The sequence below is a fragment of the Staurois parvus genome, unplaced genomic scaffold (assembly GCF_062004578.1).
Source record: "Staurois parvus isolate SC_StPar_1 unplaced genomic scaffold, SC_StPar_1.0 ptg000959l, whole genome shotgun sequence".
NCBI classification, from domain to species: Eukaryota; Metazoa; Chordata; class Amphibia; order Anura; family Ranidae; genus Staurois; species Staurois parvus.
Genome location: NW_028318755.1, coordinates 182,730 through 197,158, shown reverse-complemented (window position 1 = coordinate 197,158; position 14,429 = coordinate 182,730). Strand labels below are relative to the sequence as shown.

General features: G+C 41.4%; 1 protein-coding gene across 1 annotated transcript in view; it reads left to right on the top strand.

The window, feature by feature from the left end:
* LOC149441688 (zinc finger FYVE domain-containing protein 26-like) overlaps positions 1 to 14,429 on the top strand; it is a gene marked incomplete at its 3' end in the record, with an annotated part of 275,032 nt that overhangs the window by 98,783 nt on the left and 161,820 nt on the right. Inside the window, exons 5-6 of the mRNA XM_089657042.1 lie at positions 6,041 to 6,160; positions 12,197 to 12,355. Coding sequence (XP_089513168.1) covers positions 6,041 to 6,160; positions 12,197 to 12,355 — 279 coding nt within the window. The remainder of the gene's footprint in view (positions 1 to 6,040; positions 6,161 to 12,196; positions 12,356 to 14,429) is intronic.

The following is a 14,429-nucleotide window of genomic DNA, read 5'->3' as shown; positions in this document are numbered from 1 at the left end:
CCTCACTGACACAGCTCATAGCACACAGGATCTCTCAGGGCAAGAGCTGTGGGGGAAACGGCATGCAATTCAGCTAGGAATTGTACCACATTCCTGTGCAAATCACATGCAATTCTTTGCAGTGCAATTTGAACCCATTCATTTTGTATAGGTTTAGTATTGGTTTCGGTATCGGGAGCATTAGCACAAGTAAGAGTACAGACAGATTAGCAGTACAGATGGATATATAATAATTTGGAACATTATAACATGTATAAATTAAAAGTGAGTGGTGTCACTAGAAAATGTACAGATGTTGTGATGAATGAAGAAAATCCTTTGGTAGTCTAGCAGGTTTCACGTTCACATTTTCTTAAACCTCTTTGCCCTAGAGCAAGTGTTTGGGATGTGGTCAGTAATCCACACTTTTAGACCATGGGTGGATTTACCATGAATATTGGTAACGTGTGTAAGGCACTGTAATACAAATACTGAGTGCAATAACTAAAAGTAAGTCATATAAATGCACACAATCAATATGTAGTCATGCAGGTACAGTTGCAAGAAAAAGTATGTGAACCCCTTGGGATTACGTGGAGTTTTGCATGAATTGGGCATAAAATGTGCTCTGAACGTCATCTAAGTCACAACAATAGAAGAACACAGTCTGCTGAACATAATACTACACAAACATTAGATGTTGCCATGGTTTAATTGCACATAAGATGTAAACATTCACAGTGCAGGGAGGAAAAAGTATGTGAGGCCCTAGCTTAATGACTTCTCCCAGAGCTAATTGGAGCCAGGAGTGAGCCAAACTTGACTCCAATCAGTGTGATGATATTGCATGTGTTGCTGACAGTTGTCCTGCCCTTAAAAAACACACACCTGTTTTGGGTTTACTGGTTTCAAGAAGCACTGTCTGATGTGAACCATGCCTCGCATAAAAGAGCTCTCAGAAGACCTACGATCAAGAATTGTTGACTTGCATGAAGCTGGAAAGGGTTACAAAAGTATCTCCAAAGGCCTTGATGTTCATGTGTCCACGGTAAGACAGACTGTCTACAAATGGAGAAAGTTTAGCACTGTTGCTACTCTTCCTAGGCGTGGTCGTCCTGTAAAAATGACTGCAAGAGCACAGCGCAGAATGCTGCATGGGGTAAAGAAGAATCCCAGAGTGTCAGCTAAAGACCTACAGATATCTCTGGCACATGCTAACATTTTTGTTGACACATCTACAATAAGGAAAACATTAAACAAGAATGGAGTACATGGGAGGACACCACAGAGGAAGCCATTGCTGTCCAAAAAGAATATTGCAGCACGTTTGAAGTTTGCAAAAGAGCACCTGGATGTTCCACAGCACTACTGGCAAAATATACTTTGGACAGATGAAACCAAGATTGAGTTGTTTGGGAAGAACACACAACACTATGTGTGGAGAAAAAAAGGCACAGCACACCAACATCAAAACCTCATCCCCACTGTAAAACATGGCAGAGGGAGCATCATGGTTTGGGGCTGCTTTGCTGCCTCAGGGCCTGGATGGATTGTTGTCATTGATGGGAAAATGAATTTCAGAGTTTATCAAGACATTTTGCAGGAAAACGTACGACCATCTGTCCGCCAACTGAAGCTCCGCAGTGGATGGGTGATGCAACAGGACAATGACCCAAAGCATACAAGTAATTCAACAAAACAATGGCTGCAACAGCACAGAATACGCCTTCTGGAGTGGCCCAGTCAGAGTCCTGACCTCAACCCGATTGAAATGCTGTGGCATGACCTTAAGAGAGAGATTCACACCAGACATCCCAAGAATATTGCTACACTGAAACAGTTTTGTGAAGAGGAGTGGTCCAAAATTACTCCAGATCGTTGTACAGGTCTGATCTGCAGCTACAGGAAACGTTTGGTTGAGGTTATTGCTGCCAAAGGAGGGTCAACCAGTTATTAAGTCCAAAGGTTCACATACTTTTTCCTCCCTGCACTGTGAATGTTTACATGTTATGTGCAATTAAACCATGGCAACATCTAATGTTTGTGTAGTATTATGTTCAGCAGACTGTGTTCTTCTATTGTTGTGACTTAGATGACGTTCCGAGCACATTTTATGCCCAATTCATGCAAAACTCCATGTAATCCCAAGGGGTTCACATACTTTTTCTTGCAACTGTACCTTTTAATCAGCATTTAAAGCATTACTTATTCTACGCATATGAAAGACCATCTACCAAATGAACATCTGCCCTGGCACATCATAGCATTCACTCAGCACTCCAAGAAATAACAGAATCCAACTGCAATATTTTTGCACTGTCAAAACCTTCACTTTTATTATCACACGACACATAGGAGGCTATATCTTATAGTCATCATAATCTGCATAATAACACACACCAATAATCATGTGAGCATTACAGCATGAAATAGACATCATTTGACAGTGTCACAGCATAGAATTAATACATTACCAAAGCTATGTTAGGAGCTGTGAAATCCCATTGGAACCATACTGCCCGGGGGTCACGGAGAAGCTGTAGGTGTGACCAATTGATGAGCCCATATAGCCTTGGCAAAAATGCAAGCGTCAGAGTGTCCTCTGGCAACTAGGGGGAGGGGGGCTTCCTACCGGTCTTGCCTGGACCTCCGGCATTTAAACCATTTTTCTGGAAGCAGTCCAATAGTGGGCAGGTGCCACACCCACCATAGGAGGAGCTAGCAGAAGGGTTCTGGGAGGATAACAGAGTCATGTTCAACCACCATATTCGTTATCTAAAAATTCACATTTTGCTTCTTATCTGCCCTAAACTTCTACTCATCTACCCCAAACTTAAGGATTTCTAACTTCTCAAGCAAGTAGACATCTTTAAACAGGTTTTTATCTTCTAATGTGACATACTAGATGTCATAAACACGTTCAATTTCCATAAACAAGTTTTTATCTTGCTCTCAGCAGAACATCTTGTGACTCTGTTCCTTTAGCCTAGAGAAATGACATCAAGTCACCTCTCATGCCACTAGCGTTTGGGCAACAATGCTTTATTGTAAAAATTACCCAAGAAACAAAGGGTCCAAGGCCAACACATTTCATAGGAATTACAGGCACGCTATACCTACTGCCCCCTTTCTCAATAGCGCGTCTGCTCACCAAATCTGACTCTCCATTTTCTGAATGGTTCTACCTATCTATACACTATGCCACAAAGGCAGATGGGAGCATAGATCACAAAATCTGTAGAACAGTTGTAAAATCTGGCAATAGGGTATTCTTTCCCATTAGTGGTAAATGACTTGAGACCATTCGGTACAAAAGGGCATGTCGGGCATTTTTTCTTGTGGCATTTGTAGATGTCTATCAAAGTGGAAAAAGGATTACCTTGTACTGTGTACTGGGGATGCACTCTTTTCTCTTTAGTATGCTAGGAACTACCTGGCTCTTAATGTTTGGGGCTCGACAGTAGGTGAACGTGAGTTGAGAAGGTAACCCTCCTAATATTGAGTAGGTTCCCCTTTTACCACCAAAACAGCCTCTTTTGCTGCCAAAATTGCTCTGACCCATTATGGCATGGATGCCACTAGACTTCTGAAGGTATGTTGTGGTATCTGGCTCCAGATACTTTTAAGTTCTGTAAATTGCAAGCTGGTTCCTCCATGGATCAAATTTGTTTTTCCAGCACATCCCAGAGACTCCCAATGGATTGAGATCTTGAAAACTTGGGTGCCAAGTCAACACTTCAATCTTGTTGATTTCCTCAAACCATTCTTGAACCATCTTTGCAGTGTGGCAGGGTGCATTATCCTGCTGAAAGAGGTCACTTTACCAGTGCATACAATTTTCATGAAGGGATATACTTGTCAGCAACAATGTTTAGGTAGGTGGTACATGTCAAAGTAACATCCACATAAATGGCAGGACCAATAGTTTGCAGCAGAACAAAGCTTCACACTGATGAAATTAATAGTACTCGTGAGCCAAAATGTGATACTCTCCTTGTGCAATAAATTGATTAACAAACTATTTCATCAAATTATGGTGCATCAACACTTTACACAATACTCATTATCTGTGTGAAACAAAGTATATAAAAATGTATATATATTCAAATACATATACAGGTGCTGCGCTCCATAATATAAACATACAATCATATACAAGTGTTCATATAAATAGTGATGTGAAAAACTTTTGTGCTTCAAATCAGTGCAGTGTTTTTTGCTTTTCAAATATATTACTACTTAAATACTCAAAAATAAATTCATAACTAGTCCTCTTTGTGCTTTAATTCTTTTCAGTGACAAATACAGTGTTGTGACACACTCCCCGTGCTCTATAGATAGGTGTGCGCTCACCTCCTTAATTAGCCAAACAAAGTGGCTAACAACACTTTTGTCCTATCAGGACTGGGTGGTAATCTTCATGCTATATATATATTTCCATCCATGCCGTGGATTTATATTGCCATTTTCCTGCCACCAGAGGTCTCCCTTATTCCTCCTTCCACACTGAGCCTCAATGGATAATTAGGGATGGTTTGAGTGGTATTTCCTCCTCCCAGTATATTGGGAAACCATGTAAGAAAGAGCCACAATAGTGCCTTATCCTTTGTGAGGTTAAATCACCTGTGTTGTGTGACTGACAGCAGTGTCGTCATAGTCCTCCCCCAGTGTGGGAGATGAAGGTCGCTTTGAATCTCCCAGCAGTCTGAGGCATCAACAGTGAGGCTCTTTCTGTCCATACATCATACATCAGCATCAGAGGTTGGTCATCAGCTCTGAGGAAAGGGATTCGTCCCCGAAACGCGAAATGACCGCACTGACAGTGAGAACACCTTGCCTGCCGTTGTGGCCATTGTCATTTTTCTATGCTTTTTAGATACATGCTTTGTCTGTGAGTATGTTTTTATTATCTCATTCCTACAATAAACCTTGGATAATGCACTAGGTGTGTGCGCCACCTGTTTTCTCTCTATCCAGTGGCTGATTTCCCCGTCTGAGGAGGGCTGCACCCCTGGAACATTTCCTTTGGTTGTCGCTGTCCTGGTACCCTTGGCTTCCCTTTTGGCTGTGCATATCCTGAGGCGCTGGAGAGTACATACCTTAAAAAACACACACCTGTTTTGGGTTTACTGGTTTCAAGAAGCACTGTCTGATGTGAACCACGCCTCGCAGAAAAGAGCTCTCAGAAGACCTACGATCAAGAATTGTTGACTTGCATGAAGCTGGAAAGGGTTACAAAAGTATCTCCAAAAGCCTTGATGTTCATGTGTCCACGGTAAGACAGACTGTCTACAAATGGAGAAAGTTTAGCACTGTTGCTGCTCTCCCTAGGCGTGGTCGTCCTGTAAAAATGACTGCAAGAGTACAGCGCAGAATGCTGCATGAGGTAAAAAAGAATCCCAGAGTGTCAGCTAAAGACCTACAGAAATCTCTGGCACATGCTAACATTTTTGTTGACACATCTACAATAAGGAAAACCTTAAACAAGAATGGAGTACATGGGAGGACACCACGGAGGAAGCCATTGCTGTCCAAAAAGAATATTTCAGCATGTTTGAAGTTTGCAAAAGAGCACCTGGATGTTCCACAGCACTACTGGCAAAATATACTGTGGACAGAGGGTCAACCAGTTATTAAGTCCAAAGGTTCACATACTTTTTCCTCCCTGTACTGTGAATGTTTACATGTTATGTGCAATTAAATCATGGCAACATCTAATGTTTGTTTAGTATTATGTTCAGCAGACTGTGTTCTTCTATTGTTGTGACTTAGATGACGTTCAGAGCACATTTTATGCCCAATTCATGCAAAACTCCATGTAATCCCAAGGGGTTCACATACTTTTTCTTGCAACTGTATCCCACCAACTTTCAGATGCCACTGTAACAAGAGAACATTATTCACCTGTCAGTGATCCAAATGTTATGACTGATCTGTGTATATCATATGTGAACAAGAACTGATTGTTTTTCAATTAGTCAAACATTTCTGCCTGTGTTGCTCTAGATGTTGTATAGTTATTTGTATATGTATGGGTAAATACACTTTGTTTGTTTTGCAGGACGGAGAGTAGATATAGTTATGGAACTTTCTGAAGGTATTAAAGGTTTCCAGGCTGTTCTTCAGCAAATGAATAAACTCATAAATTACCCAAGTGTACTTCAGGCACAGACTGAATTAGGTAAATGGCTGCTTATCTCTTTTTTTTTTTTCTTTTTATTCTAGTAGTTTAATTTACTATAAGAAAAGAAACCTACAACACAAATGTAATACTTATACATGCAGACATGACACGTGGGTGGGGGCGAGGCATGGTAAGGTAAACTAACAAGAATACATTTACAAAAGAACCCTATACACCCTATTTGATCTGGCCCTCACTACTTATTAATCTTGTCCTTTGCTCCAGCTACCTCTTATTACTTTTACCATTACACCTCTATCCCCCTTACAGCCTTTTCACACAGGTGGACTGATCTGGCCAGCCTGTCTGTTTTTCAGGCGGACACGATTGGACCATGCATTGTCCTTTTATGGAGCTGTGGATGTAAACAATTACTATATTAAAAAACTCAAACTTGCCTCGTACTCTCAGGGAAATAAAAACGGCCCTTATAGGCTAAACAACATAAACGCCAACTTGCGAAGACGAAAATGTAATTTCTTTGCAATCATAAAGGTGAAAAAGTAACAAATCCCTGTAAAATTGCCAACCTTTTCAGTGAATTTTACTCTCAACTATATAACCTCAACTCTTTACCTGAGCAAACAACCCCATCACCCAGTGAATTTCAGCAATTTCTGGACTTTGGACCCTAATTAACTTGCAACTTTGTTCACTCCGTTAACAGAAACGATAATTAAAAAGATAATCCCTACCCTTACATAAATCTCTTGGGTCCGCCGGGTTTAGTCTTGAATATTAGAAACCTTATTCCAAATACTGCCTGCCCCACCTGAACAATATGTTTAATCACATTGTGTGCACGAGAAACTCTCCTAAGAAAACCTTGAAGTACTCATAGTCATCATCCCCAAACCACGAAAATATCTGAATAATCCCATTAACTATAGATCTATCTCCTTCCTAAATATGGATATTAAAGCGGAGTTCTACTCACCTTGTCAAAAATAAAAGTCAGCAGCTACAAAAACTGTAGCTGCTGACTTTTAAATAACAGCCACTTACCTGTCCCGTGGTGTGTGCCCCCCCCCCCCCCAGCCCGTTTCACCGGCCGTCCTGTATTCCTGGAGGCCGGCATCTTCAGTGTGGGCACCCGGCTGTGATAGCTTGTGGCTTCACAGCCGGGAACCCACTGTGCATGCGCGAGTAGCGCTGCACTTCGTGAATGGTGCTGTAGTCTTCTGGGACCTGTCACGTGTCCGAAAAGACTACAGGGAGGGAGGACACCTTCCATTTCCAATCGCCTAAGAGATCAGACCGGAAGTGGGAGTGGGTACCTGTCAAATTCGGGTACCTGCTCCTCCCCCGCCCCCCCAAGGTGCCAATCCTTAATGGGAAGTGGGGGAGCAGTCCTTAAAGCAGGACTTCCCCTTTTGGGTGCCAATCCACCTGATGCAACTTCATCATATTCAGTCTATTTTCAGTAACTTTATTTGTAGTAAAAATAGACCATGTATCTGAAACTATCCTGTGTGCCCCCACAAGGGCTTCTGGTATGGGTGCTCCAGATATTAAAAAATACTATAAGGTCACCCTTCTAGTCCAGTATAAACAGTGGCAGTCTATTCCTCCAGCTACTTCTTTGCTACAAATTGATGCTCAAGCCCTAGACCTCAACCTGTGGCCCTTGAAGCCCTCTGATGCCCAGGGTCGGTAACTCATTGATCGCGATCTGCTTGGCAACCCACCATCCCAGTACATCAGAGTGCATCATGCCGGCGCCAGCAGTGGAGGAAGCAGGCAGCTGCACAGAAAGCAGGAGCCACATACATTTCCTCAATAGCGCTGGCTCCTGTTCCCCACAGAGTGATACCAAGTGCACTTCACCTGGGACATTTCTAGCAGCCTGGAGAGCAATACTAACTAAAGCTGGAAGAGAAAAAAAAGGATGCACCTGCGGGTTAGCTGCACTGAGCCATAAACATCTATTATATCCTGCAGGTTTGGTGCGCTTTCTGACAGTGCGCCACACCCACAAGATAATAGACGTGTATGGCAAAGTGCAGTAGAGCTGCAGGTCTCACGTATAAGCGAATTGGATGAGTTTTGAACTACATCTGATTCATGACGTGAACCAAAAGCCTTTTCTACGGAGCTGGTTCACATATGTGCGGACCAGCCGCAGTGTGATTTAAGGAGTCCGGTACGATTTTCGTACAGTATAACAATTCTCACCTGAACTGCTGAACGAAATCGCACCAGACGGGGCTTGATATTGCGCTGCAAACCGGCCCCATGCATATGTGAACACAAGTTAAAGGTTTTATTCAGACATGCACCTTTTAAACCTTTCGAAAACCCTCAACTACCTATTTCCTGCAACACTTCTATAAATTACTTGGGCTTAGACATATGCTTTCACGATTCCACTGTATGATCTGGGCATAGATAGCAGGTATAAAAGCTCTCTGGGGTGATCACACTTTCAGGCACAGATACCAGTCTTATGGAATAGTAGTAAACAGTGGTGTGTTTATTTGTGCTATTTACAACTCCATTTACAACTGCTGTATAGTGAGGTAAACCAGAAAAGTTAACTTCCAGAAAAACAAAATCCTATCCACGTCTCTGGACGAACTACATACACAAATATCCTGACTATCAGGGTGTCAGCCTCCACATACATAGCTTGTTTGCTTTCACCAACCTCTAACAGACACAGCCTGTCTGTTCCCCAGACTCTGAGCACCGATTGAGTTTCAGGTGATCCTAAATTGTCAAAAGGGAGGGGTGCACAACCTGAACTGGACAAGGAATCAGATCTATAAAAGTGTATGAGAGGAGCCTGGGAGGTGTGTAAACCTCATACAGGACTTTTCCAGGCTCCCTCTGAGTATGATGTTGCTCAAACCTGGGACCTTGTACAGTCAATCACACTCCAGCAACCATATATCAGCTTTTTACAACTTACTTTAGGACGGGGATCGGCAAACCCTTCGATCGCAGGCTACCAGTCAATCCCCACCAGGTGACTGGTAGATTGCAGTGTCGGCTTGCCGACCTTCAGTCGTATGGAAGCAGTGGGACTATATGTTTGTGGCGGAGGTGCCGACGAGAGGGCGGGCGGCATATCAGCTGCTGCTTCTATAGTTCCAGCAGTGTAAGGCAGACTGGTAGTAGCAGCACTCTGCCTCTCTGTATCCCTGCCTTAGCAGAGAGGTGGAGTGTAGTGTTGCAACAAGCAGAGTGTACCCAAGCTGGCCAGGCAGTGGAAGGTTAACTGTGTGTGGGAAGCTGTGGGCAGATCTAAGCACAATAGTACAGTAGGGTAAATGAGGCGGTGAGGAGGCAATATTGGATGACACTCTGCCCGGTTATCTTTGACTTCTCCCTTGTTCAGGTAGATCGCCATCTATCTAAGGTTCCTACTCCTACTTTAGAAGCGCAATCAACCAGCTAAACTACCAACAATTGAATCTTGGCAATCAGACTGAATATGGCAACCTTGGCTATAAGAAGCTAGATGCATATCTTTATCTTGAGGCATCCCTTCCCCTAAGCCTCCTAACAAACTGTTTTGTTTTACCACAATAATCAACACACTACAGACTACTATATGAGCAAAGTACATCACATACAGTATACACTATACACTGGAACCTATTTTCAGGTTTACCTCTTATATTTCAACAACTTTACTTCTCTTAATTTTGCTTTTTACAGTTATCACTCATTGTTTTGATAATATGACACCGTGTTGTGGGATATATCATTTTGTGGTCTATCCTCCACATAGTGATAATGTACAGTAGATGGTGCACCTTACAGCTCAAATCAGGGGTTCCCAAACTTTCAAAACAAAGGACCAGTTTACTGTCCTTCAGACATTAGGGGGGCTGGACTGTGCCCATTGGGAGTAAAAAATGCCCCAGGCTTGGTGGTCAGTAGGAGGAGAATAAGTGTCCCATAATTAGTTTTTGTGGGAGGAATGGTGCCCGTCATTGGTGTCAATGGTAGGAATGGTGCCCTATCATAGCTATCATTGGGAGGAATGGTTCCCCCTCATTGGTGTCAATAGGAGGAATAGTACCTCATCATTGGTATTAGTGGTAGGAAACGTGCCCCTTTTTTGTGGAAGGAATGGTGCCTCATTGTTTGTGTCAGTGGGATATGAGTGCCTCATATCAATGGGAGGAATAGTGCCACAAGTGCCAGATAAAAAGAAGCAAAGGGCCACAGTTTGGAGACCACTTGCTCAGAAGAATAGGTATTGTTCTTACTTCAATATGATGTTGTAGCAACACCTGTACTTGAGCTTTATCACTGATTTGTGTCTGCATTTGTCTTTTTCTTTTCTTTAAATTAAATAAAGAAATACAGAATAAAAAAAACTTAAAAAAAAACAACCTTTAATTTCTGTTTCTGCTCCCTCCTTGGTGATTTCCCTGTCCAAGTCATTTTTAGCTTCCTCAGATACCGTAAGGAGTTTTACCTCCTTCAGATAAGTGTATATACTAGCTTTTTTTTTTTTTTATACTATCTTCACAATTTTGTAGATCTTTTACTTGTTGAAGTTGTTAATACTCACAAAATCTCCAGTTGCTGTATATATTTGGTGGAAAATTTCAAGTCTATCTTTAATTTTAGCTATATAGTTTGCAGTTTTTGTGGACCGCAGTGCTCCTGTATAAAGCTTTTCTGGCTTATCTTCATCACACCTATATCCTTTTCATCCACTATGACCTACCCTAATCTGGCTTCCATTATACACCTTTCACATTTTTAAACCGATGGGGTACTGTACTTGGGGTTTGAAATTTGTTGGCATTAGGCTGGCCATAGAACCTTTTTCTTTCCTGTAACCACGGGTTGCAGGAAAGGAAATTGCTTAATTTCCACCATCAACACAGTCAGTGTAAACAGGGGAATCCCTCCCGCAGAGTCATTGTGTTCTCCTGGTGGGGGAAGCCGTCCCCGCGAGAGAACACGGTGATTATTGCTAGCAGCTATACCAGATGCTAGCAATAATTGCATGTAAAATCCGACAGACTGGTTGTACCCAACTTTAGACCTTCTTTGATCTTCCTGGAGCTGATTGTTGGCTGAATCCTTGCCATTTTGGCTATTCTTCTATCCATTTGAATGGTAGTTTTTTTGCTTTCTTCCACATCTTTCAGGTTTTGGTTTCCATTTTAAAGCATTTGCAATCATTTTAGCTGAGCAGCCTATCATTTTCTGCACTTTTGTTTTCCTCTCTCCAATCAACTTTTTAATCAACTTTAATGTACGCTGTTCTTCTGAACAATGTCTGGAATGACCCATTTTCCTCAGAATTTCAGAGAGAAATGCACTGTAACCAGCATGTACATTTGTTGCCTTCCTTCCTTAAATAAGGGCAATAATTGCCACCTGTTTTTCAAAGAATGAATGACCTCACTAATAGAACTCCACACTGCTATTATTTTGAACATGCCCCTTTCAATTAGTGATTCAATTACACAGAATCAGCAGCATGCATGTCATGACTGTTGGGTCTGTTGGATTTCTATCACTCTACTACACCTGCTAGTAAATTATTTGCCATGTAGAAATATCATTTCTACCAAAAACAGTGATCAGGTTAGTGATGTCTGACTGCTATTATTTTAAACACAACTGTGTGTGTGTATATATATATATATATATATATATATATATGTATGTGTGTGTATATATATATATATATATATATATATATATATATATACAAACATATACATACACTTTTCTTCCTATCTTTTACAAATAATCACATTCCCTTTATTCTGAGCTGCATAAGAGATGAGGGAGAAGAAACAAAATTACACTGATCTTTCCAGTAAAAGGCTGTGCAAGGGGATGTGTCATTACAAATGTGTTCATTGGAGAAGAGCTGACCGAGTTCCCAGCATAGCTAGAGAAATGACCACATTGTTTTGTCCTGCCTAGTGTGATCTGTTTATAATAGGAAATTAGAGGGACTAACAGGAACACCAGGTATATCACACAAAGGAAGCAATACAAAGAACAAAATACTTATGTATAAATGTTGTTTTTTTTCTTAACTAATTGCAGAGGAGAAGCTAAGCAGCTTGTTCAAGTGTAGCATCACAGAGATTTTGCATACCTGTTGTTATTCGGTGCTCCGAGATGATTACCTGGTTTGCCATATCATCCTGGATTATGAACTGGAACAGATTCTTGTCCAACTGAAAGCTTTGATCAAATCCTATGGTATGTGAAAGTATCTATGCAACTTGATGATTAAATGATGAGAATAGTTAAAGCTTTTGATTGTTATTTCTTTTGTTCTTGGGAAAGTTTTGCAGAACAATTTTTGTTAAGTAAAAATTGTAGCATAGTAAAGCATACATTTTTTATTCCTGGCACAGCCTTTTGTCAGAACTTTCTCTACCAGGCTCACACATGTTCACCACAATTCCCAAGTAGTTGTATAGAGTTTGTGCTCCATACCCCCTGGCCACTTAAAATGTATGTAAAGCCAATTTTTTTTAGTTTTGAATAGAATAGGTAATTGTTAGGACCCCCAATGTTGCGATATTAGACTGCAGCTCTGGAAGATTTTACCCTCTTCAAATTAAATTTATATAATTTTTTCCTCACAAATAGAGCTTTCTTTTGGTGGTTTTTGATCACCACTGTTTTTTTTTTTGTTTTGTTTTTTTTTTTATGTTTTGCGATATGAGCAAAAAAAAGATTAAAAAAAAAATATTTTGTATTAAAACATGTAAAAATCCCAATAAGTGTATATTGATTGCTGTGGTATGTATACTGGAATTTTTTTTTTAAATGCTACTTAATGGCGATCAGCGACTTATAATGGGACTGCCGGAGTATGGTGGGCAATTTGACATTAATTGACACTGACTAACTGCCACTGACATCACCAGTGAAATGAATCCAATGATCAGTGATAATTCACTGTACTAATGGCACTGTCAAGGGGTTATTGATCAAGGGGTTAAAGTGTGCCTAACTGTGTACTTTGTGTAAAGTGTGCTGATTTTACTAAATTATTACGTTTCAAAGCAGGGATGAGACACTTACAGGTCACTCCCTCTGTACTGAACGCTGTGTTTTACACAGCCAATCAGCAAGCCATTAATCATTGGCCTGGACTTCCTGACAGGTTCCTGCTGTTAACAATCATAGCGGGTGCCGGCAGGGGAGCGCGCCCAAAACCCGGAAGTAGGCAGCTTTTTTTTTTTTACAGCGGCTGCCCTGTCCGTCTGCAGAACTTTGCGGGCATGCGGTCGTGCAGAGGTTAAAGAGGAAATATCTCAAAACTGAGGGAATTTCCCTTCTTAGACAGTTGTCATTTGAAGAAATGTAAAAATAAAAAAAAGAACAAAAGGGGAGTGCTTCTAAGAGTAGCCAGATATTTAAATCAAGAGGGAAACGCCTCACCTGAGGTATAGAATAATGATGCGTCTTTAACATGGTGTAGAGATGTCAGTTCATTTTCCTCTGTCAGGATCATAGGTCCTCTGTGGAGTCCAATGCAGGGTTGCCAACTGTCAGTAAACTTAATGTCAGTTTGTAAAAATGTGATTTTTACAGCTGTTAGTAAATGTCCATTAGAGAAAGTTTGTGTCACTAAAAATCAGTCGTCTTTTTCAGGTAGGTTAGTGTTGGCTAGGCAAGTATAAGAAATAATCCCTTGACTGCTTAATGTAGCACCAGTAGCCACTTATCCAGGCAAAGTATGGAGCCAATTGGGAATATTTTTAAATAGAAGCAGGCTGGAGCTGGCAGCGGAAGGAACAGGTGGCCACGTTTTCATATCCTGCTCCTCTAGTTTCCGCTGTAAAGTGATCTCAGCTTTGCTTATTCTGCCGTCTCTCTGCATAGATAGATAGTTGGAACCCTGTGCATGTCTGGTGGCAACAGCTCCTGAAACTTTTGCCCATGTGCCTCACAGCTACACTACACTCTTCTCCTGAGTAACCTGTCCTATTCATCTGCAGCCATAGTTCTCTATCAGGTACTATCAAGGAGAGGGATTTGGGGTTGGGAGTAGAGCGCTGTACTAGGGGAGAGGGCGATTTTGGAGAAAAGGGGACACCTTTTGTACTCTGCATCCTGTATTTAGCACACCCCTGAACCCTGCACTGTATGTAGCTCACACCTTAATGCTGCACTCTGTACTTAATGCACACTAAATATATTGCCCCTTTAAGACCCCCCACTGTTAGTGCAGGAGGTGATGCTGCTGCCTCCTGAATGTTTGTGTTCTGCCCTCACTATACGTGGTGCGAGTATAATTAGACAGACAGATAAACTCTCC